The sequence below is a fragment of the Balaenoptera physalus genome (genome assembly GCF_965194825.1).
Source record: "Balaenoptera physalus genome assembly, chromosome: 3".
In the NCBI taxonomy this organism is placed as follows: Eukaryota; Metazoa; Chordata; class Mammalia; order Artiodactyla; family Balaenopteridae; genus Balaenoptera; species Balaenoptera physalus.
The window spans coordinates 19,143,847-19,165,634 of NC_138890.1; the positions used below are offsets into that span (position 1 = coordinate 19,143,847).

Consider the following 21,788-nt stretch of genomic DNA (forward strand, 5'->3'; position numbering starts at 1 on the left):
TTGTACAAACCAGAGTTAGAATATAGTTCTCCTAACTCAAGACTCCAAATGCTCTTCCTATTTAAAAGTTCAATGCAAAATTCTCTCCTACATTCTGACCATCCTGTACTAACCATGACCCTACCTGACTTTATGTACAGCCAGCTATAAATCTGGATTTCCAAGGTTTGGAAACCTAGGCAGACCTCATGGCCTCATGCTATGGCCAGTTTGCCAACTCAGTCACACAACCAGAGAGACCCCAGGGCCAGCATCTCCAGGTCCCTAAGGGCCTTTCAAACTGACCAAAATGAAGGGGCTTTAGACAGAACCTGAGGAGCCTGACATTCACCCTGCTGGTTTTGTCAGCAATGAAGTAGGACTAAATAGAAAAACTCTTCCCGTTCTCTGCCAAAAAGAGCCCTGTGTTGCTTCAGATATATCGCTGAAGTTTAAAAGTGCCATCACTGAGAGACATTTCCAAAATTTAAAATTACAAATGGAAAAGAGGAAGTACTATGCTGCAAAACTAAATTGGTTTACTGTACATTAGTTATGGGACAGGCTTTTATTTATAAATATGTCCTCTAAATTAAGGTCCCCCAAAATGGGAGTCACAGGGCAAAGGGTTTGACTTACTTTTAAAAAAAGACTGAAAACACCAAAGGGTCATATATTTTAAACTACAGTGTTGTACCCAAAGCAGCCTCTGACCCCAGATGTTCTAGATCCTCGGCCCTGAACACTCTCTCCAAGCTGTCCCCATCTCAGGGGAGCTATTGTACAGTTCTGATGCTCAGAAGGATGGATTCTAGGAAGTCTGGAGCCCTCTCCTCCTCCCTCCACCGTCCCATGGAGGGCCTGGGTCTGCTCTACCTCCTCCTCCAAGGAGGTGTCTCTCTTGGACAATCCCTCCACCATGTGCCCCTTTGCAGGGACCTTGTTCCATAGGTCCAACCCTCTGGGACATCACCAATCTCTTTCTCCCACCTGGATCATTCATTTCAGCACACAGACATGATCTGATATCTCCTACCACAAAAATACAATCCTGCCTCAGAACTGCAACCCTCTCCCTTCACTGGGCCATTTCTTTGCACCCTTCTTCTTCTACAACCAAACTTCTCAAAAGTCCACACCTGCTGTCTTTATTTCCTCTTCCTTCCTTCCAGCTCCACTCAGTAAGGACTTGTGGGCATTTCTCCCACATGATGAATAACTGCTTTACTGAAACAGGAGGAAAGACTACAATTCTAAGTCTCCAACATCAGTTAAATTCATCTTGGGTATGTATGCGCACAAGTCAACAATGCACACAAGTCAACTGATAAGATGACAACATGAACTGCCACAATCAAGGTCCCTTGTGCAACACACCATTGGTAGAAGCCACAGATCAGAAGGCCTATCACCATTTCAGAGATGTTAAAATGAAGCAACGCAGTTTCTATTTGATATTTACTACCAAAACCTCAGAACTTCTCCCAATTCTACAAGGATGTAACATTTTAAGGCCAGGCACTGTAGATGAGCCATCTTTAATCCTCAGGTACTTGGTGCAAGTTTGCCTAATAAATGTTTATAAAAACTGAAGGAATGAAGGGATGATTTAGATAGGTGAGACTTGTAACTCACCAGCTGCTGAATGACTCTCTCGACCAGCGTTGAAAATGTAATGTCCTCAGTTTCTCTGTTGTCGAACACATATTTAATCAGCTTGGCGATGGTCTCTGTATCTGTTTCTGACTCAAACTCATAGCCTTTGCTTTCCTGGAATATTTGGTTGGACAGAGTGTCAGATAATGGTTGTTGTGCAATGCTGGCCTGGCCAGCTCCCTCTCCTCCCTTATGACTTGTCCTTGGAGTGACTTAAGGCAAGAACAAGGAAAATGGGGAAGGGATGAGAAATGTTTGCCTGAATCCCACAGCCTAACACAGCTGAGTCATTGTAGTCTTCCCTGAGATCATCCCGCCTCAGAAGCTTGTCCTTGCCATTAATCTGGACATTGCAAAATAACAGCAATCAAAATGATCAAATACATTGAGTCAAATCCACCCACCTCCCAACCAATATCACAACCTCTTCATACTTGAAGCACTTGCCGCCTGCCTTCCCACCCCACATTCCATTTGGTGCATGAGTTGGTATGTTATTCAGTGCAGACACTTTAATAAAAAGAAGTTCATGTTTTTTTGATTCTGCTCTGACTCTGCAACGGTCTTTGAGGTAAATGAGAATGCCCTGCTCTCTCCTCCAGCAAGATCTGGGGAGGAGCCTGAGCTGGGGATGAGTTTTGTGTCTAATGTGGTGATGTGGCCAAGAGTGGACCTCAATCAGCTTCTGCCTTTTTTTCTGGAGGGAAATGAGCTGGTTGGAAAATTTCTGGGAAAGACCAATACCACTTGACTTAGATGTCACCCAGGGGAAGTATCTTACCAGAAATTTCCTCAGGTCTTTGTAATTTGTAATGATCCCATTATGGATGACCACGAATTCTGGAAGAAAAGTTTAGTCAAGAGAGAAATGCTATGAAGAAATGAAGTTCAAGTCAGATGTGAAGAAAGACAATTTGACAGCTTGAAACCTACAAACTCTGTTCATACAGACACTTGTGATAAGCAAACTTCATTTACAGAGATTAGAGCTGACATCTGCCATGACTACAATTTAAACCCGAGGAAATAACACATTTCTCTTTTGATAAAAAGCATCCACCAACCTGGCCGCGCACTGAGCTCTGACTTGTGGCCTACAGTAGCATGAAATAGGCTTTGGTATTTATGTCAAAAGGGATGATTAAGCCTTCATTATCTATTAACTGTCTTCACAACCATCCCGTCCCCCATTTTTTTCATATCTATTGTGACTGTGTTTCTTCACATTATTTTCTTAACCCTGTCACATTTTCTTTCATCTCAGCCTATTGTCTTAACTTCTCATCATTAATTTGTTTCCTAGAATCTGTGTTTTCTTTGTGAAAACTTCTTTGTGTAATTTTAGTATGCAATGTAGTTGCTGGGTGTAAGTCTTCCTTAAAAGTACGCTCTTCAGATATCACTGATGAGTCGTTAGAGAAATTTTACAAATCTTTTCTTATTTCCCATGTTGTTTTATTTTCTTCAATTACTCATCCTGAGTCACGGCAGGCATTTCCAAATTTGGGTGTGGGGGCAATCTCCTTGGAGCCTAGCTGCTTTGGGGACACAGAATCACTGTCTGCAGTGAAGCGGGGGTTCACCCTATCATCTCAGTGGGCAGGAGGCTGGGGTTGAGGTGGCGACATTTCAGGGCACATGGTCTCGGTACAGTGTGTTACCTCAGTAACACTATTGCTCCAGGGACCAGCCTCTGCATCTGGCTTGGGGTTTGGTTGGATGTATATCCTAGGTCCTCAGCACCGTGGGGTCTATTGTCCCCCTCCTGAGTGTAGGGTGCCTGCCCCCGTAGTGGGGCGTCTCATGGCTCAGGGCATGGACCAGATGCAAGGAATGGTCCCCAGCAAAGAAACCTCACTACCCAAGTCTCTGACCATGTAGGTGTTTGTATAGACTGGTCCCTGTGCTATCTCTGGCTGCTCTGATGAGAGAGGTGCATGGGGCCCTCCTGTTCTCTCCGGGAGGCCTTCCTTTCCAAATCGGGCAGGGTGAGCTGCCTCCAGGCACTGCAGTGTCCACAGGGGCAAAGGACACTGACCAGGGAGGTGCTGCTCTCTCCTGTGGCCTGACTTCCAAGACAATTAATGGCAGTGAGGCTTGTCAAGTGGTGTTTAGCTAATAGTAAATACCCTACAACTACTCTTACGTGTCTGATCCCTACTCTAATATGAGGCTTGGCAAGAACCTGCATTATGCCACATTCTGGAGTTGGCTTGGGGTGGGGGATCCCAGCTGACTCCAGAAATCATTCTCTCCACCGGACACCCTCTCGCATCATGCCCAGGTGTGGGTCATGGGGGCTTCTGACCTGACCAGGCCCAACCCAGAGTGGAGACCCACTAGAAGGCCCAGATGATGTCTTAGACCCTCGTCTGCCCTTGGAGCCCTGGGAGGAGTCAGGGATTATGCCCTCTCTCCATTTCATATGCCCATGTGTCCTACTGCCAGAGGCCCTGACACCCCTGGGTGCTGACCACAGAGTCCCTGAGAGCTTCCAGTGGGAGCTCCAGACCTACCAGTCCTTCCCCCATGAGAGGAGACTGGGACATCATTTAAAAGAACCACCACAAAAAGAATTGTCCTGGGGGCTCAGGCAAGTGATGTGGACCCATGGGCTGGGGCTGACATGGTGAGGGGGGACTTGGGAGAACTGGGTGGCCCTCGTTACAGGAACCAGGATTGGAGCAGGCACCTCAGACGTTAAACAAGATCAGCACTGCCACCTGCCCTGGCTCAGGACCACTCTCTTCAGGGTCAGGGATGGGTATAGCTGGACGAGGAAGGAACCCCAATCTTTCCTCAAGTGCCCAGCCCTCTGGAACACCCTGGTCCCTAACTGAGGAACAGTGCCCAGGCCTTCAACCCTTTACACCACCAAGTCCCACTCAGGCTGGGTCCCCAGAGCCAAAGGCATTCATGGGAAGTGCCACTGTTTTCCTGTGGATGCCTGCGGGGTCAGCACTATCCAGGGGTCAGGTTGAATTTGCCTCCTTTCTAGGGCCCAGTGCCAACAGTTTGGATACTCGGGGAAGACAGGGACGCTGAGAAGCCAGTTGGTGGTGGGTGTGGATCAACCCTGGCACAGGTCAGGGCCAGGCACAACCACTAGGACAGGGGAGCAAGGCTATATTACATACCGTTGCCTTTGTCTGAGCGCTGTGGGTGGCTGTTGACAGCATTGGGGACCCCGTGGGTGGCCCAGCGTGTGTGGGCAATGCCAAAGTGGGTCTCAAACTCCACTTTTAAGTCCATGCTGTCCTGTTCTAGATGAAGGAAAAATAAGTTTGCTGCACTTTAAGCATTGACATGGTACTGTTACATGAGGTGACTTCATTACATGAAGACACATCAGCTACACCAAAAGTACATCCCACCATCAACCACAAAGGCCCCATTCTGGAGAATTCTGCCAGACCCTTGCTTTAATTAGTACTTATCAGTAACCTAACTCACTTAACTGAAATAAACTTACTTTAAAAAGAAAATTACAGGTCCCTACCATAAATGGAAAAGCAGTATCATTTGCCACAAGAATTAAAATACATAAGTACTAAATATTGAAAAAAAAAATTCTCAGCGCACCATCACCTGAAATAAACCATCCCACACTCTGGGAAACAGTTTTGCAACATGGACTTAACCCTCCTATTTTTCCATGCTTGGGCAGGTTAATATGTTTAGTCTCCAATGCTGTTGGAATTAAAGATTTTAAAGTGACCCAGGCTGCATTTATTACTCTGACTTGGCATGTCTTTCACATACTGTAAAGTTCTTCATCAAGAGCCTTGACATTTCCTCTTTTCTTGACTAGCTGGATATGTCTTTCTTTGACTTCGTTGTTATTTCCATCGATTGCCACACCTGTAACATAAACATGATTTTTTTGTATCGGAATTTAAGTTTTGTCTCCCATGCTTCATTACAGGGAATGACCCTGGGTGAGGGCTATACAGAACTGTGGATTTATTAGTTCTTATTCCCCAGGCTTGCTGCCCAGAAGAGAACTAGACGGTGTTAGGATATTGACTTGGAAAGAGGAGGCTGTGACTGTGACAGTGCTAACCAGCAATCAGGGAACATGTGCCTGAAACCCAGGCTGTGGTTGCCTCACCTCGGCTTCTAACCAGGGTAATTCTTGGAGTTTGCCTGCGGGAGAGGTGCCACCACGTCTGCCGCCAAAGGCAGCGGGCTCATTTAAGGACATTTGTGCACTTTGCATTCTGCTACTTTAGCTGGTGTTTCCATTGCACTAGTGTTCCTGCAATCTTTCATCTGACTTGCTTTCTGTTAAGAATTTATAGGAATATATAATTATCTGGTTCTCCTTTTTCTCCTAAGGCTGCTTAATTAAAAATGGGAAACAGACTAAATATCCACCTGTTATGTGGATGAAGGAGTAAACTCTGAGATAGGCATCCAGTGGAGGACTGTGCAGCCACTTAGAAAGATTATGTTAGGAAGTGTTTAGGGTAATGGAAAAAAACAAGGTAAGTGAAAGAAGAAGAATACAAAATTACAGAATTGCATAATTATAATTAGATAAAACAATAAATATCTGCATGACACCTCTACCGTCCCCAGATCCCAGACGACCAGAGGAGGGACACAGATATTGATGGGGGGTGCTTTTGATAGATATTTTTTTACCCTTGTTTTTTCTTTCTACTTTTCTATAGGAATTTTCAAATTTCTTTAATGAACAAGCATTATGTTTATATGGCAGCAGCCTGCAGAGCCTACCTGCTGAGTCATAGCCTCTATACTCAAGCCGCTGCAGTCCCTTGATGAGGGTTTCAAAAATCTCCTTCCTTGTCCGGGGGACTCTGTAGTTCATGTAGGCGAAGATTCCTGTTAAAAGAAGGGAAAACCATATGTTTACAAAACACTTGGTTCATGTTTAGAAGAAAACACTTCTGGGGAAACAGATACCACTGGAGGCGCATCACTGAAGGGCTTCCAGGCTGCCTGCAGAAGAAGGTGTGGCCTTCCCCAGGCATAATGGAAGAAGAGCAGAACTCCCTTCCTGCTTCTAGAAGGACATTGTATGCAGCCCTCCTGCAGTGACAAAAGGACTCACAAAGCATGTGAAGAACACACGCACACACCATGGCCTTGCAATTCCACCGTGGAGAATTTCTCCTATGGACATACTCGCAGAAGACGCCTTTCATTGTGGCAACACTTATAATAGAAAAGATCAGCAAAACAAAGCTACCACCTAGGGCCATCTGGAAGTCCCCGCTATGTGGACTCCTTGGTTTGCACAGAACACACCTGAGAAGAGTCAAAAGGAGGTCACCCCAGCCTCCTGCGACAGGTAGGAACAGGGGCTGGGGCTTTTGCTCCACTTTCCACTTGGCCCTACTGCTTGGAGCATTACCATCAGTAAGCACTACTTTTACGACAGCAAACATAAAATCATCTCTTGGCCTCATAGAGAATCCTTATCTTCAAGGGAGGCCCACCAGCCTAGAAGATTTTGTTTGGCTTTATTTTCTGCATTCATATATTAAAATAACATTTTCCCAAATAGGAAGAAACAGTCATCATGTTGGTTCTTTCCAAACTCCTCCACTCCCCTGCTTGAGACTACAGACCCTTGGTCTGTCTCTATCCTGCTCTGTTGAGTGTCCCATCCCATTACCCCTCTGTCCTTTTGCCCTACACGGGAAAACCTTCCCTTCTCAAAGTTCAGCTCCAACCCCACCTCCCAGGGCAGGCTTGTCCAGGCCCCGGCCAGAAGTGTTCACCTGCTCTTACATCCTGAGACATCGACATCCCCTGACAAGGTCACAGGCGTCTTGGCACATGGTCCTTGTTCAATAAATGTATGTGGATAGAATGACCATGAATCTGTATTAAGCAGGGAAGCAATAGTATGGATCGCGAAAAGGGACTCATCTTATTGAGAACTCACTATATGCCAGGCACTGGGCTAAGCACTGCTACACAGGTATCAATCAAAGCTCGAAGCAGTCTTAGAGGTTGGACCTGCCATTACCCTCCCCTTACCTTCCGGAACTGGGCCAGAGTCAGGAGTGGAACCAAAGAGACCTGATTTTAGGACTTAAATGATCCTAACCTCTTGGCAGCACTGCCTCGGGGATGAATAGGGTTAAAAGAAGGTTTATTTTCTCAATTTTAATTTTTATTATTTTTAAGTTTTCTCTACATTTTTCTGGGATGACAGAAAGGTCTGAGCAAAATTTAAAAATTGCCAGATATCTGTACCTGCACCCCCATGTTCATTGCAGCATTATTTACAATAGCCAAGACATGGAAACAACTTAAGTGTCCATTGACGGATGAATGGATAAAGTAGCCATGGAATATATATGTAATATTTTTTTATTAATTAATTAATTTTATTTATTTATTTTTGGCCGCGTTGGGTCTTTGTTGATGTGCGCGGGCTTTCTCTAGTTGCAGCAAGTGGGGGCTACTCTTGGTTGCGGGCTTCTCGTTGCAGTGGCTTCTCTTGTTGCGGAGCACGGGCTCTGGGTGCATGGGCTTCAGTAGTTGTGGCACGTGGGCTCTAGAGCGCAGGCTCAGTAGTTGTGGCACATGGGCTTACTTGCTCCACGGTATGTGGGATCTTCCTGGACCAGGGCTCAAACCCATGTGCCCTGCATTGGCAGGCGGATTCTTAACCACTGAGCCACCAGGGAAGCCCTATATATGTAATATTAATGGAATATCATCCAGCCATAAAAAAGGAGGAAATCCTGCCATTTGTGACAACATGGATGAATCTTGAGGGCAATATGCTAAGTGAAATAAGTCAGACAGAGAGAGACAAATACTGTATGATCTCACTTTTATATAGAATCTAACAAAAAAACTAACTCAATAGATAAAGAAATCAGATTGGTGGTTGCCAGAGTTGGGGGATGAGAGGTGAGGGAATTAGGTGAAGGTGGTCAAAAGGTACAAACTTCCAGTTATAAGATAAATTCTGGTGATGTAATGTACAGCATGGTGGCTATAGTTAATATTCTATTGTATATTTGAAAGTTGCTAAGAGAGCAGATTTTTTTTTTTTTTTAATTTTATTTATTTATTTTTGGCTGTGTTGGGTCTTCATTTCTGTGCGAGGGCTTTCTCTAGTTGCGGCAAGCGGGGGCCACTCTTCATCGCGGTGCGCGGGCCTTTCACTGTCGCGACCTCTCTTGTTGCGGAGCACAGGCTCCAGACGCGCAGGCTCAGTAGTTGTAGCTCACGGTCCTAGTTGCTCCGTGGCATGTGGGATCTTCCCAGACCAGGGCTGGAACCCGTGTCCCCTGCATTGGCAGGCAGATTCTCAACCACTGCGCCACCAGGGAAGCCCGAGAGCAGATCTTAAAAGTTCTCATCACAGTGAAAAACTTTTAACTATGTGAGGTGATGAATGTTAACTAATCTTATTGGGGTAATCATTTTGCAATATGTATATACATATACACATATATATGTAACATATACCAATACATATATACATATACAAATCATTATGTTGTATATCTTAAACTTATACAATGTTATACATCAATTATATCTCAATAAAACTGGGGAAAAAATTTGCCAGAGATAAACCTTGGAGAAGACAACCTGCCTGCAGATAACTAAGGGATGATCGCGATTATACAGCAAACCACATGTCATATCTCTGTAATATCTGTAATGTCTCTAGGTTATATTCAGGTCAATATAGTATATTTGAATGAATGATTAAACTAAATGATTTAAACTAAATGATTAAAGTAAATATTATATTCCTAAGCAGTAAGTAGGGTCACATCATATGAAATTTAACTTGCTAAAATTAATCTAGACACAGTCAAAAAAAAAGGTGATGAAATTATACAGTGCTAAAAATTATATTTTGCATTCCTAGGTACTGTATGCTACTGTACACAGGATATATTTGCACACGAGTATTAAGGGGCAGGGTTTATATTTAAAAACACGCACACTGTGGTTTCTGAGCAGTTACAGACGTTTTCTTTTAAAAATGGCCAAGGATAATTTTGGCAGTCAGCTATTTTTGTCTTCCAGGTCCGGTGAGAAGCGCTTCCCCAGCTGAGCATCTGTGCTTCAAGAGCTCACAATTTACCCTACGCTTCAAACCTAAACACTTCTGGTCAGAGGATGTATTTTTGTCACCTTACATATATATATAAAAAAAAGACAGCTACTTTTTAATGTAAATTTTTAACAGCTTCTTTGGGATACAAGTCACATACCATAATATTATCCCATTTAAAGTGTACAATGCAATGGTTTTTAAGTATATTCACAGAGTTGTGTAGCCATCACCATAATCTGTGCTTAGGTAAAACTTTCTATAACATTAATTTTTCTGCAAAAAAATCAGGAAGTTCCCTGGAGGGATATCGTCAAATTCCAGTCAATGTAAAGAGCACATAGCTATGGGAGATGGCTATATGAAGGATGGAGCAACTCACAAACCATTTTTGTAGTCTTTTAAACTGCAAAACTCTCCTGGCACCTTGGGAATTGTTCTAGAGTTATACCTGCACCCTCACAAAGGGGAGCTAACAGGCATTGCAGATGACACAAAGGCCCATACACCAACTCTGTTTTTTTGGGGGGGGAGGGCTGAGGGGAGACAATGTATATTTCCAAAAGTCAAATTATTGTCTATTTTTCCTCCCATAAGCATGGAATAAAAGATATATGTTTTTTTATTCTATTTTGTTCAGTGGCCTTGTCTTCTTTGTTGGCTTTATGCCTTAAAAAAATAATACATAGTTTTATATACAATCTACTGTGTTCTCCAACTTCTTTTTATTTATTTGTTTGGCCAGAATTCATCCTCTTATTCATTCTTTTCAAAATATCTAGAGGCTTTTTCCTATGTGGCATTCACTCTGTTAGGTCTTACAAATATCAAGGAAAATAAAACATATATGATCCTTATAGTCAGAATGAGAGGTGGTCATCAAACAAATATATGCATAAATTGTTTTAAATGTTTTGAAAGGAAAAACACCAACTCTTTTAAATCCGAAATTCTTTTACAAGAGCGCTGTATGTTTGCCGATTCTCCCCTGCAATTCCACATCCTCTGGGCCAAACTTCACTTCTGAACTCACGTCAGGCACGTATGCATCTCTGGCTCTGAGACCCAGAACAGCCGCCTTGGTGGGAGGTGCTGCTGCCAGAGCCCCTGGTGGGCTGGAACTGGCTGGAACGGCTAAAGGGTCCTTGCCATCAGGACCACCAGCTGTGTCCACACCCAGCTGGGAGGCTTGGCAGCCACTCAAGCACCGTTTGGTTGATTACTGTGGTGAGAGGGGCTGCCAAGAAGTGGTTTTCAAGGTCTTTGCGCAAGAAGGCATAAATCTAATTTTTAACATGAAATCTCTTGCATACCAACCTCTGTTCAGGAAATTCTTTTAAGCACTGTCTCTCTCCTCTCTCCTCTTGGCTGGATTCTCCCTGCACGCCACCAGATGAAAGTGAATAAAACAGCACCTATACTGTGCTCTTACTATTTAACAAAATAATGAAATCGAATAAAGCTGCTTTCCCAGGAATTTTGTTTGCTATTCATATCAGAATTCCCTTCTGGAATCCCTTTCATCTGCAATAAAAGCTGCAGTGAGAATCCATTTTTTTACCTATGAAATCAGTAAAGATCCACCAGTTTGACAACAAGTGAGAGTTTAAATTTGTACACTCTCTTTGGAAGGCAATTTGGCAATCTCTCACATTAAAATGTACACATCTGTTGAACAAAGCGTCTGCACTTCTAGGAATGTATCCAACAGATATCTGTGCAGGGATTCAAGTGTGCGTGCATTAGGATAGTTGCTCAGCGCTGTCTGTGGTAGCTGAAGACTGGGGACAGCCTGATGCCTGGCAGGGCCCAGGTAAGTGATGGCACGGTCACACGTGGCCACTGTAGGGCCACATGCAGGCAGCCCTATACAGAGAACAAGGTGAAGCTGTGTGTTCTCTTGGAAAACAGGCTACATCTCCAAGATGTGTCAAGGGAAAAAAGTGGCCTGCAGAACATCTGTAAATTACCCAAGGTGGGGCAGGGAGACACATAGCGTGTTTCTGGAAGACCCAAGGAGCAGTGGTTGCCACTGACGAGGGTGCTGGACCGAAGGCAGAAACTCCTTTCCCACTGCATGTGTCCTTTTTGTACAGTCAGGATATTTTGCCACGTGCCTGTATGTAGTATGTTACCATGTGCCGCTATATGAATTAGAGAGTGGTGGGTACAGGGTTGTCAGCTAGCCCAATCAATTTCACCGTGGCTCCCCAGCTCTGCTCACCTGGAGGGACAACAGCCACAAGAAGGCAGAAAGCAGTCTGAGCACACGGTCCAATGCGTAAAAAGACAGGCTCAGGGTCACCCCGCCTGGGTTCCTCCTCCCTCGCCTGCTCACTGGTCTGTGACAGCAAGAAGCACAGAGGGTGGCAGCTACGGCCTACCACCTTTGCCAAATATTGATTTCAAATCCCAGCCCACTCCTTGCTTCTGTGTGGCCTGGAGCAAGTCACTGAACTCCCAGTGGAGCGTGGTGATGGCAGCACCTACTTCCTAGGGTTGTTGTGAGAATTCATGGGAGTCTTTGTAAAGCAAGAGGAACAGTGCCTGCCGCATAGTAAGTGTCTGTATCTGTGAAAATGGAGCAGGCAAAGAGCTTCCTCCTCCTGGGGAGCACGCGGCACAAATGCAGGTATGTATACAGCACAAGGGAAGCCCTTGAGAAATTATCATTAAATAAAACCACAAGGAAAATAGTACCAGTTTACTGGTATTTATTTTTGGCTTTCTACTTGGGGAAATGATGATTAAACCAAATGTGTGATCTGGTTACAGATTGATTAAGATGTAAATCATCCCATAAACATTTCTCTGGCCCACAGGGGCTTCATCACTGTGCTACGTGCAGTGAAGTGCCGAGATGGACCAGTCAGGGGGCCTTGCAGGGCGAGTCATGAGAGGACATGATGCACAGGGACCACCCGACCCCTCGGGAGACTTGCAGGCAGAGAGGCTGAGAGCTGAGAGGTGGGAAAGGGGCAGAAGGCTCCTGGACCGGCTCTCTGCAAAGGTGGCCGACAGCTCACCCACCCGGCCTATTACAGGCCTTCTCCTCTCCCGATTTTTAAAAAGTCACATGGCCCTGTTTATTTCCTATATAGCACTTCCCTTCTTGTCTTTTGTCTGACTCCCCACTGGATTGTAACCTTCATGAGGATGGAGACCACACGTGTCTTGTTTATCTGTCTTATTCCTTGCTATATTCCCAGAACCCAGCGCAGAGCCTGGTACATTTTAGGTGCTCAGTAACTACTTTTTGAATGAATGAATGCATGAATAAATGAATGGATTGGGGGGGAGGTGTTGATCAGAGAAGGTGACCTTTGAGCTGGGCTGGAGACAGCCACCCTCAACCATGCACAAAAAGAGAGAACCCCCAAGTGTAAGCACGAGGGACAGAAAGGCCAGAGAGGTGGGTAGTGCTGAGTCTGGTGTCCCTGCGTGTTAGCTCCTTTCACCAGGGCAGTGAGGCACTGCTCTAAGGGTAACCCTAAGACACTCAAGCACAAAGGCGTATATGCCCCAGCATTACCCACCCCCAACCATCATGCACGGTGAGGACCCTAGGACTGGAGTGGAGAGCCTTCTAGATAAATGAACCAGGTCCTGGGGAAGGATCCCAGAACTCCACTGGGTGGGATTGCAAAGTAAATCACAACCACCACTATCACCACTCATGAAGCCTTCCCATGTGCCAATACTTTCAGAACCTCATCTTGTCTAATCTTCACAATGCCTATATCCAGGCTGTGGTTCCCATGGACAGACAGGGCATCGCTGGCTCCAAGTCCAAAGAGTTGAGTAATTCACAACCAGGTCTACCTGATTGCAGGGGGCTCATCACTGCTGCCCCCCAAATTAGCATAAGACCTGTCTTAGAATCCTACTCCAAGGGATGAGAAATAGCTTGCAGAGGGGGCCTGGCCCGTGGGGAGATGCCCATCTGGCCCCTGATGGACACACTCAGAGCTCCCCTGGTGAGGTCCAGACCATGTTGATACACCCTCCCCTGACCCCTGGGAGGTCACTCCTTCCCCGGGACACTCCTGCTTCTAACTCCACCTTTCTCTTCCCATCTAGCCCCCTCCCCACAGGGCAGAGCCAACCACAGCAAGGCTGGCTCCCACTACACACCTCCCTTGCCCAAGAGGGATGGCGAAATACCTCCAAGCTGGTTGGAGAGATGCCCAGCCCTGGGGCAGAGGCTGTCTTGGCCCAACCACTGCAGCTCAGTGTATACCCCTTGCCTACACTGCCATCCTAGCATTCAGAGCTTTGAAACAGCTTTTCAGGGTCCCACTCTTAAAACTGATGGGAAAAGTGAGTGAGAAAAGGTTCCAAAGGTAGAAAAACCCAGATAAATTCAGAGGGACTCCAGAAGAGACAGCAGACGTGATGCAGGATGGACACGAGCCCTTTAAGAGGGGACTGTGGTCCCTTAGCCCAGCCCACCTTGGGGGTCTGGGAATTCTAATGTTCCCTCCAAATATGGCTTGAGAGATCATATAGGAACTCAGGACCAAAAGCACCACAGAGGTCCATCCATGCAGGTAGGGGCGCTTTGACCTTCAAGTGACAGATAATGACAATGACAAGATGGGCAATGTCTCTGGATTCCCAGCCAGAACTAGGATCACTGAACTCCTGGATCCTTCTCTACAACCCCTGGGGTGCTCGGGGTATTGGATGGGGGGAGGGGTTGTTTGGGGCCTGGAGGATGAGGGAAGAAGGTCTAAGTTTACAGTGGGTGGGCCAGGGTCCACATTATGATTCTGTGCCTATCGTTTTGGAAAACTTCTCCATCCTTCCAAGGATCAGCTTCCCAATGAAAGACACTGCCTTCACTGTGATTGAGGGTGAACAGTCCCAGGCAGAGATACCACCTGTACCTCATACAGGGTAGGGCTCGCTCCACTGGAGCTACATCACCACCCAGCCAGGATGGGACCCTCTCCAGACCTAGGTCACTCTTTCCACCACCATCCAATGCTTCTCAGAATTGAAGAGGTTGACCTCCTTAGTCCATGAGTCTACTAGAGATTAGATACTATTCTAAGTCCCAAATTGGAAGACATGGCCAGTTGGATTTATGCCTCATAAAATTCCTGAGTGTGTGTGTGTGTATGTGTGTGTTTGAGTGTCAGGTATGTGTGTTGAGTGTGTATGTGTGTGAGAGTATGTTTATGTGCATGAGTTTGTGCTTGAGTGTCAGGTGTGTGTGAGTGTGTTGGGTGTGTGAGTGTGTGTGTGGCATGCCAGGGGAGGTGGGCAGTATACCCTTCCAGGTGAGGCCCCCAGGAAGGGGAGGCCACTGGGCCAGGAGCAAGGGCTGCAAAAGGAAGCTATGGCCTCTCTGGATGTCCAGGTCTCCCTTGTGCAGACTGGGGAAGGCCACTTTATTCATGAAGTGGGAAGGACAATTTCTGCTGCTTCCTCACAGAAGTGAGAGTAAAGGCGGAGATCGCACAGCTGGGTCCTCTCACAAAGGCAGAGGAGTCCCCAGGCCTGGCTCAGGGTCAGGAGGGGGTTGGCTCTTCTGGGGACAGCCTTACCCTGTTTCAGGCCTCCTTGGGACTCCAAGGGTTAAAGTTACCACAACACTCTAATCCCTGAGATAACAGGGGACTCTGCTTCCTGCAGTAAATGTGGGCAAGGCATTTTTCTTTTTAATAGAAAATTCCTGGTGTCCCTGTCCCGTTAGGGTTTCACCAAAACAAAGGGGAAGCAACATACAAATACTCTTAATTGTACTCAAAAAAAACTTTCAAGAAAAAAAAAAGAAGTTCAAACTGCCAAATTCAGCTATGAAAAAGCCAGACTTCTTTTTTCCAGTGAAATATTTCCTTTGAAAATTAAAAAGAGGCAGATGACTAGATTAAATTACTTGGCTTTGCACCTAATGAATCTTCAGAACGTTCTCCCAAGAGTGTTTGTAACCTCAAGTTACTATTCCTTTATAAGCAAATTTTGCTAAATATAAAAATAACTCCTCAATTTAAAAGCACTATTTACTAATCTTATATCACAAAATCTCCAGAAGGTTTCTCAGAACTCGGGAAACCCCTGATGAATAAGACTGATGGGGAAATGGCATGATGATGGGGAGGAGCAGGAGGAGGATGTGGAGGAGGGTGGCAGGCCGTGCTGAGCCCCTGCCCAGCTGGCCGCCCAGCTGGCCTCTCTGCAGCCCTCCAGAGAGTGCCACAAAAGTCCCATAAGTAGGGGCAGGGGTGTTAGAGAGCTGCTAAGACTGGCTCCGAAGAGCCAACTGTGTGCATCTCTTCCTAACTCCATGCTCAGGGACCTCATGCTGGTGACCTGAAATTAGCCATGGTGAGAGTATTCACACCATAGAAACTGGCAAACCAAAGAGCTGGTTGTTAAACATTTATCTGCACACTACTGTGTAGGGGGCTCTGTTTCTCAAGGCTCCTATGGCTTGGAGAGGCAACAAGCCAGGCGTCCTGACCCCAGAGTCTGTGCCTCATCAACTCCAGTCCAGTCTCTTCTGAGGCATCCACCCATGAACTGAACTGTTATAAGGAGGAAGGGAGTGTCAAATATGACAGGGTTCTGAGAGCCAAAAGAAGTTTGGGACAAAAGGATGAGCTCTCCCGAGCCAAGTAATCTCCCTGGATTGCTGTTTCCTCACCTAAGACAAGAGGCAAGTGAGCCCCCGTAAGCATTTGACAAGTTCTCGTGAAAGACTGCTGTGCAGTAAACACACTGTGTGTGTGTGTGTGTGTGTGTGTGTGTGTGTGTGTGTGTGTGTGTGTGCCCTGGCCCCTCTTGATTCTGGGGAATAAAACCATGCCTGTTTCTTGCAGAGAAGAGATGAGTGGGAAGGGTATCACGTACACACATGGAGAGCAAGATGCACGATATTTATATGACATGGGAACTGACTTTTAGAGAAAGTATGAACACTATTTGGTCCATCTGGGTGTGTGGCATGATGCCAGTGAAGGAAGGGGTATTTAACGGATGCCTACATTCACCTTATGACTGGGACCAGAGGAGTTGGGTGTGTGTGGTGCAGGCGATGCTGGTAGCCCTCTGGTCAACATTCTTGTAGCCATCTGGGATTGGCAACACTGGACTATTCTTGCAGAAGGTATCTGAAAGCAAGAACCCAACTGTAGCAGGATGAATAATCGTCCTCAAAAATATTAGGTCTTGGGTTTCCCTGGTGGCGCAGTGGTTAAGAATCTGCCTGCCAATGCAGGGGACACGGGTTCGAGCCCTGGTCTGGGAAGATCCCACATGCCGTGGAGCGACTAAGCCCGTGAGCCACAACCACTGAGCCTGCGCGTCTGGAGCCTGTGCTCCGCAACAAGAGAGGCCGCGACAGTGAGAGGCCCGCGCACCGCGATGAAGAGTGGCCCCTGCTCGCCGCAACTAGAGAAAGCCCTCGCACAGAAACGAAGACCCAACACAGCCAAAAAATAAAAATAAATAAATAAATAAATGTATATTAAAAAAAAAAAATTAGGTCTTAACTCCTAGAATGTATCTGTAAATGGAAAAGTGTCTTTATAGATGTGATTAAGTTAAGGATCTTGAGATGGGAGATTATTCTGAATTATACAGATGGGCCCTAAATGAAATAACAAGTGTCCTTATAAAAGGGAAGCAGGAGGAGATTTAATATGGAAGAGGAGAAAGTGATGTGACCATGGAAGAGGAGACTGGAATGAGTAGCCACAAGCCAAGGAATGCCGGCAACCACCAGAAGCTGGAAGAGGCAAGGAACAGATTCTCCCCTAGAGCTTCTGGAGGAAGTGGGGCCCTGTTGGCACCTCCATTTTGGCCCAGTAAAACTGATTGTTGGACAACTAGTCTCCAGAACTGTGAGAAAAATAGATTTATGTTGTTTTAAATCAGCAAGTTTGTGGCAATTTGTTACAGCAGCCAGAGGAGCTGATACAAAAGATGATGAATTCAAGGCAAGGGCTTTACCTTCTAGCAAAAACTAAAACTAAGAATTTTTTCTTCTTCAAGTCTTTTTTTCCCGCCTCATAGATGACTAAGTGTAGTAATGAAGGACAGGGAAGATTTAAGAATTCATAGACGGGACACACAATCTTTTTTGTCACATCCCCAAGCATGCATGCTGCCATGCCCTTGCATGTGCTGTGCCCTCAGCCTGGCACACCTATCACCCTCTTCTCTCTGTAGAGCTCATACTTGAAATCAGGCCTGTGACACTCTCCCAGGTCCCTCTGTCTCTTCTGGGGAAAGTCAGTGTCTCTGCCTCCATTGTGCTGGGGTCCCAACCTCAGAGTGCATGGAGGCCATCAGGTACCATCAGTGAGTGGGGCAGCTGGGTCAGGGTGGGAGAAATGGGGAGCTTGCACCTGTCATCCCAGGGATCACTGTAAACTATTCAGAAACATGGACTCAGAGTTGCTCATCTTCGGATTTTTTCAAGAGAAGTCAAAGTCCTACCTATTTATGTGAAATCTCCCAATTGTGTTACTTGGTAACTACGATAATTAAAAAAAAAACAAAGTTTAAATTCTGTGCACCAAACAGAAAGATGTCTGGCTGCCCGTTTGGCATGGGGCTGCCAGGCTGCAGCTCGTGCCCTAGGTCTTCCCTCTATGGCAGCATTTACCTCATGAGTTACTCCGTCCCTGGTCAGCCTCTGGACTGCCCCTCCAACTACCTGCCCCTTCTCAGAGGGGAGGACCACGCCCACAGAGCTCCGGGGCCTGGAAAACAGGGCCTCTCCAGGAGCAGTTATTCTCTAGAGTGGGGAAAGGAGGGAGGGAGAGGGAATATAGTAGCCTTTATATCAGCAGAAAGTCAGCAAAATGCCAGCAATTCCCAGATGTCAACAAAACCACCCAGGAGTACCTATGTGTCGCTTCAGATAAACTCTCAGTTCATTAAAACTTTGAGGGTGATCTGCTTAGTGTGTGGAGGGTCACCTAGAACTGGGTCCAGCTTCCTGTGGGAGAAGCAGCAAAGACAAGGGAGAGCAGGAGGCACTCTGAGCCCGGTCATCAGGAACTGATAAGGAAGGGCCTTCAGCTCAACCCCTGCTGACCACTGCGGAACCAGCCCCAGAGATCTGAGCTCTGAGGTGGCTTCAAGGTGGCAAATCCCAGCAGGGCTACAGCCAGTCCAGAGAAAAGACCTAAAACAACAAAGGTATGCACAGACCTCTCTGGGCCTCAATTTCCCCAAATGTAAAGTGAAGAGGGTAAGTGGTTTATTCCAGGAGCACCTTCACAGTTTTTGCACTATCCTTGTACCAAATGCACAATCATTTCTTTAATATTTTTCTATAAAATTGACCAAAGTTTTTAAAACTTAAATAAATTCATTACAAAAGAAAACAAACATAAAGGAAAACTAATATCACTTGCCGTATATACACAGATCATAATCCAAAAAAAAAAAAAAAAAACCCACAAACAAACCAAACCAATGGGTTCAATTTTAGCCATCTGCTGCTCTGAGCTCTGAGCCCAGGACAGCTTCCTCTGTGCAAGGGGTGCTCAGGCAAGTGTCAGAAAGATGTCAAAGGCACATTAGCACCCAGCTGAGACTTTCTCTTGGCTACGTGAAAAGGAAATAACTTTCCCATGCAGGAACTCCACAAGACTCCCCGACTTCACTGAGGGCTGGAGGGTGGGATGTGCCAGTAGGGAGCCCTGTTGGGAGGACACAGGTAGTTACAAACCAAAGCTCATCCTTTCCCTAGGGGCCAAAAACACAGCAGCCCTTTAGGAAAGCAGAACAAACTCAGAATTGAGAGTCTGAGCGCCCCCAGGCTCAGAAGGACTACAGAGAAAAGTGGATGTACATAGGAAGCAGGATGGCTAGGATGGTGGTAGGGGCGGAAGGGCATCTGAGAGGAGGAAGGAGGGAAGCTGCTCATGATGGAGGGGCAGACCCAGTGGGAGGGTCTTGGCGCACCAGTCTGGCTCTAAAACCACCAGGTGGCCAAGGGCCTTGAATGCCACACTAAGGAGTTTGGAACCCAAAGCTTCTTGGCAAAATTGCCACCTTTGCCTTATCTCTCTCCCCAGGAATGCCTACAGGCAGCCCTATATGTACATTACCAATGACGCCCAGGAGTCCTGACATTTTTGCTGAGGGTTCAGGAATTTAAATTGATGTCTGCTTGGCCTGGGGGAGGTTGCACCCCAAAAGTCAGCTGTCTGCTCCTTGGTCAGTCGGTCCTTTTTCACTTTTTCAGGAGCGCCTGGCCTCAGAAACAAGGCCTGTACAGACCTTGGCCCACGGCTCACTGCTGGCACACCCGACCCCAGCAGCCCTGAGCACGGTCAGACAGAGGCCTTTCATGGCTTCAAAAGTTCCACCAGGTCCTCCAGCCACAGGAGGCTGGAATGGGAAACTGAATCCCACTCAAGGAAAAAAAAAAAAAAAATGCACAGTGACCTTTTGTCCCAGCAGAAGTTCTGGGCCCTCTCCCCAGCCAGCGGAGGCGGTCCAGCAAGGAGAGTAAGGAATTGCAGATGTGCGCGCAGGGCCGGGCCGCCCTCCCCACCGTCCCGCAGCCTTGAGGGACCGCGCCCAGTCACCGCGCTATTCGAGACGCCGGGGCCCGACCCCGCTCCCAGTCCAGGGCTCCCTCTCCCAGATTCCGCCCGAAGCTCGGCGGTAGGTGCTGCTTCTTCCCCGCGCCTCGCCGAGAGCTCTTTCCAGCGAAGAGGCGGCAATCCGGAATCAACCCTTCTAGGTACAAGAAGTTCATTTTGGGACGCGAGGAGGACGCACAGGCCCTTCCCGAGCGCACCAGGGGCTGCTCCAGACACCACGGGGACGGTGCAGGTGTGGTCGCCTCTCATCGGTGTTCGCGATGGGCTAAGAGCCGCGTTGGGCACCCCGCGCCCGGGATGCGCGCTAGCTTGCGCCTGGCCGCCTTGTGGGCGACTTGGGGGCGCTTTCCTCACTGGACATGGGGTGCGGACACACCTCTGTGTTTCGAGGGTCCAGGCCTAGGACAGGACCAATTCCCTCCCCTCTGTGGGTTCGAGAACGGGGTTGGGCACCCTCCCCTTCACCCCTCCCTGGGACACCCACTCGGCGGCCGGGGCAAGGGGAAGCAGGCCCAGCCCGTGAAAGCCCCTCTGTCGGGGACCAGGGCAAATCGACGCCCCCATCTCGCGCCGCCTCCAGTCCCCAGGGCCCGGCTCTTGGGCCCAGGCTCTGAGAGGCCGGGGCGCCGGAACCCGCGGCCGCCACGGAGGGGGCCGCAGGTGAGCGCTGCACTCACCGCACATCTTGGCCGCTCCTCGCGCCCTTCCCGGCTCCGGGCCTCTACGCTCAGCTGACACTGGATAGCCCCGTGCGCTCCTCGCGCTCCTGGACTCTAGCTCCCGCCGCTCGGCCTCTGGCCCTTATAGCTCGTAGCCCTCCTCTATGGGCGGGGTCGAGGCGTGGCCTCCTCCCGCCTGCCCGCTTCCCATTGGCCCCCGGTTGTCGTGACAACGGCGGGCACTTGGCCCCCAGGAGTCCGGGCAGCGGGTTAGGGGCGGCTCCCAGGCGCAAGTCCCGGCTGTAGCACGTGGGCGTCCGGCGTTAGATTCTGGAAACGGGCTGGTGGGGGCAGCACGCTTCCTGAGTTTAGACCCAGACGCAACCAGTGAGTACACGTGGGACCTTGGGCAGGGGACTGAATCGCTCTGTGCTTCAGCCTTCCTGTCTGTAGAATAGGGATAACAATGGAACCTACCTCCCGGGTCGTAATGTTGTTTAAGGCAGTCTGTGTAAGTCACAGAGTACAATGTCGGGCATAATAACACGTGTTCCGGGTGTGCGCGGCTCTGTGTGCCAGACTCCTCTCAGGGCACCAGAGACGTAGCACAAGGTAGGCTCAGAGATGGAAAGGGACTTTGCCAAAATTGGGCAGCCGAGGCGGTGTCAGAACTCGAACCTGGGATTTATTGCAGAGCCGGAAGTCGGAGGCCGGGATTGCCCAAGTATTGAGAAAAGCTGGGGGAACCCAGGAAGCTGCCTCCTCCCAGAGGGGCGCTGGTTGACCTCTCCGCGCAGCTGGCCTGAGCTCGGCCGGCCTAATCTCGGGAGCCCTAATCTGGCCCCGCCATGACTCACA

The 21,788-nt window shown here is 47.7% G+C and overlaps 1 protein-coding gene across 1 annotated transcript in view; it reads right to left on the reverse strand.

The window, feature by feature from the left end:
- Nucleotides 1-21,083, reverse strand: part of GFPT2 (glutamine-fructose-6-phosphate transaminase 2) — a 47,565-nt gene extending 26,482 nt beyond the window's left edge. The window contains exons 1-6 of the mRNA XM_082453481.1: nucleotides 20,949-21,083; nucleotides 6,376-6,483; nucleotides 5,398-5,496; nucleotides 4,773-4,898; nucleotides 2,417-2,475; nucleotides 1,615-1,749 (exon numbers count right to left, since the gene is read on the reverse strand). Of these exons, the coding sequence (XP_082309607.1) occupies nucleotides 1,615-1,749; nucleotides 2,417-2,475; nucleotides 4,773-4,898; nucleotides 5,398-5,496; nucleotides 6,376-6,483; nucleotides 20,949-20,955 (534 nt within the window). The 5' untranslated portion in view covers nucleotides 20,956-21,083. The remainder of the gene's footprint in view (nucleotides 1-1,614; nucleotides 1,750-2,416; nucleotides 2,476-4,772; nucleotides 4,899-5,397; nucleotides 5,497-6,375; nucleotides 6,484-20,948) is intronic.
- Nucleotides 21,084-21,788: the final 705 nt, after the last annotated feature.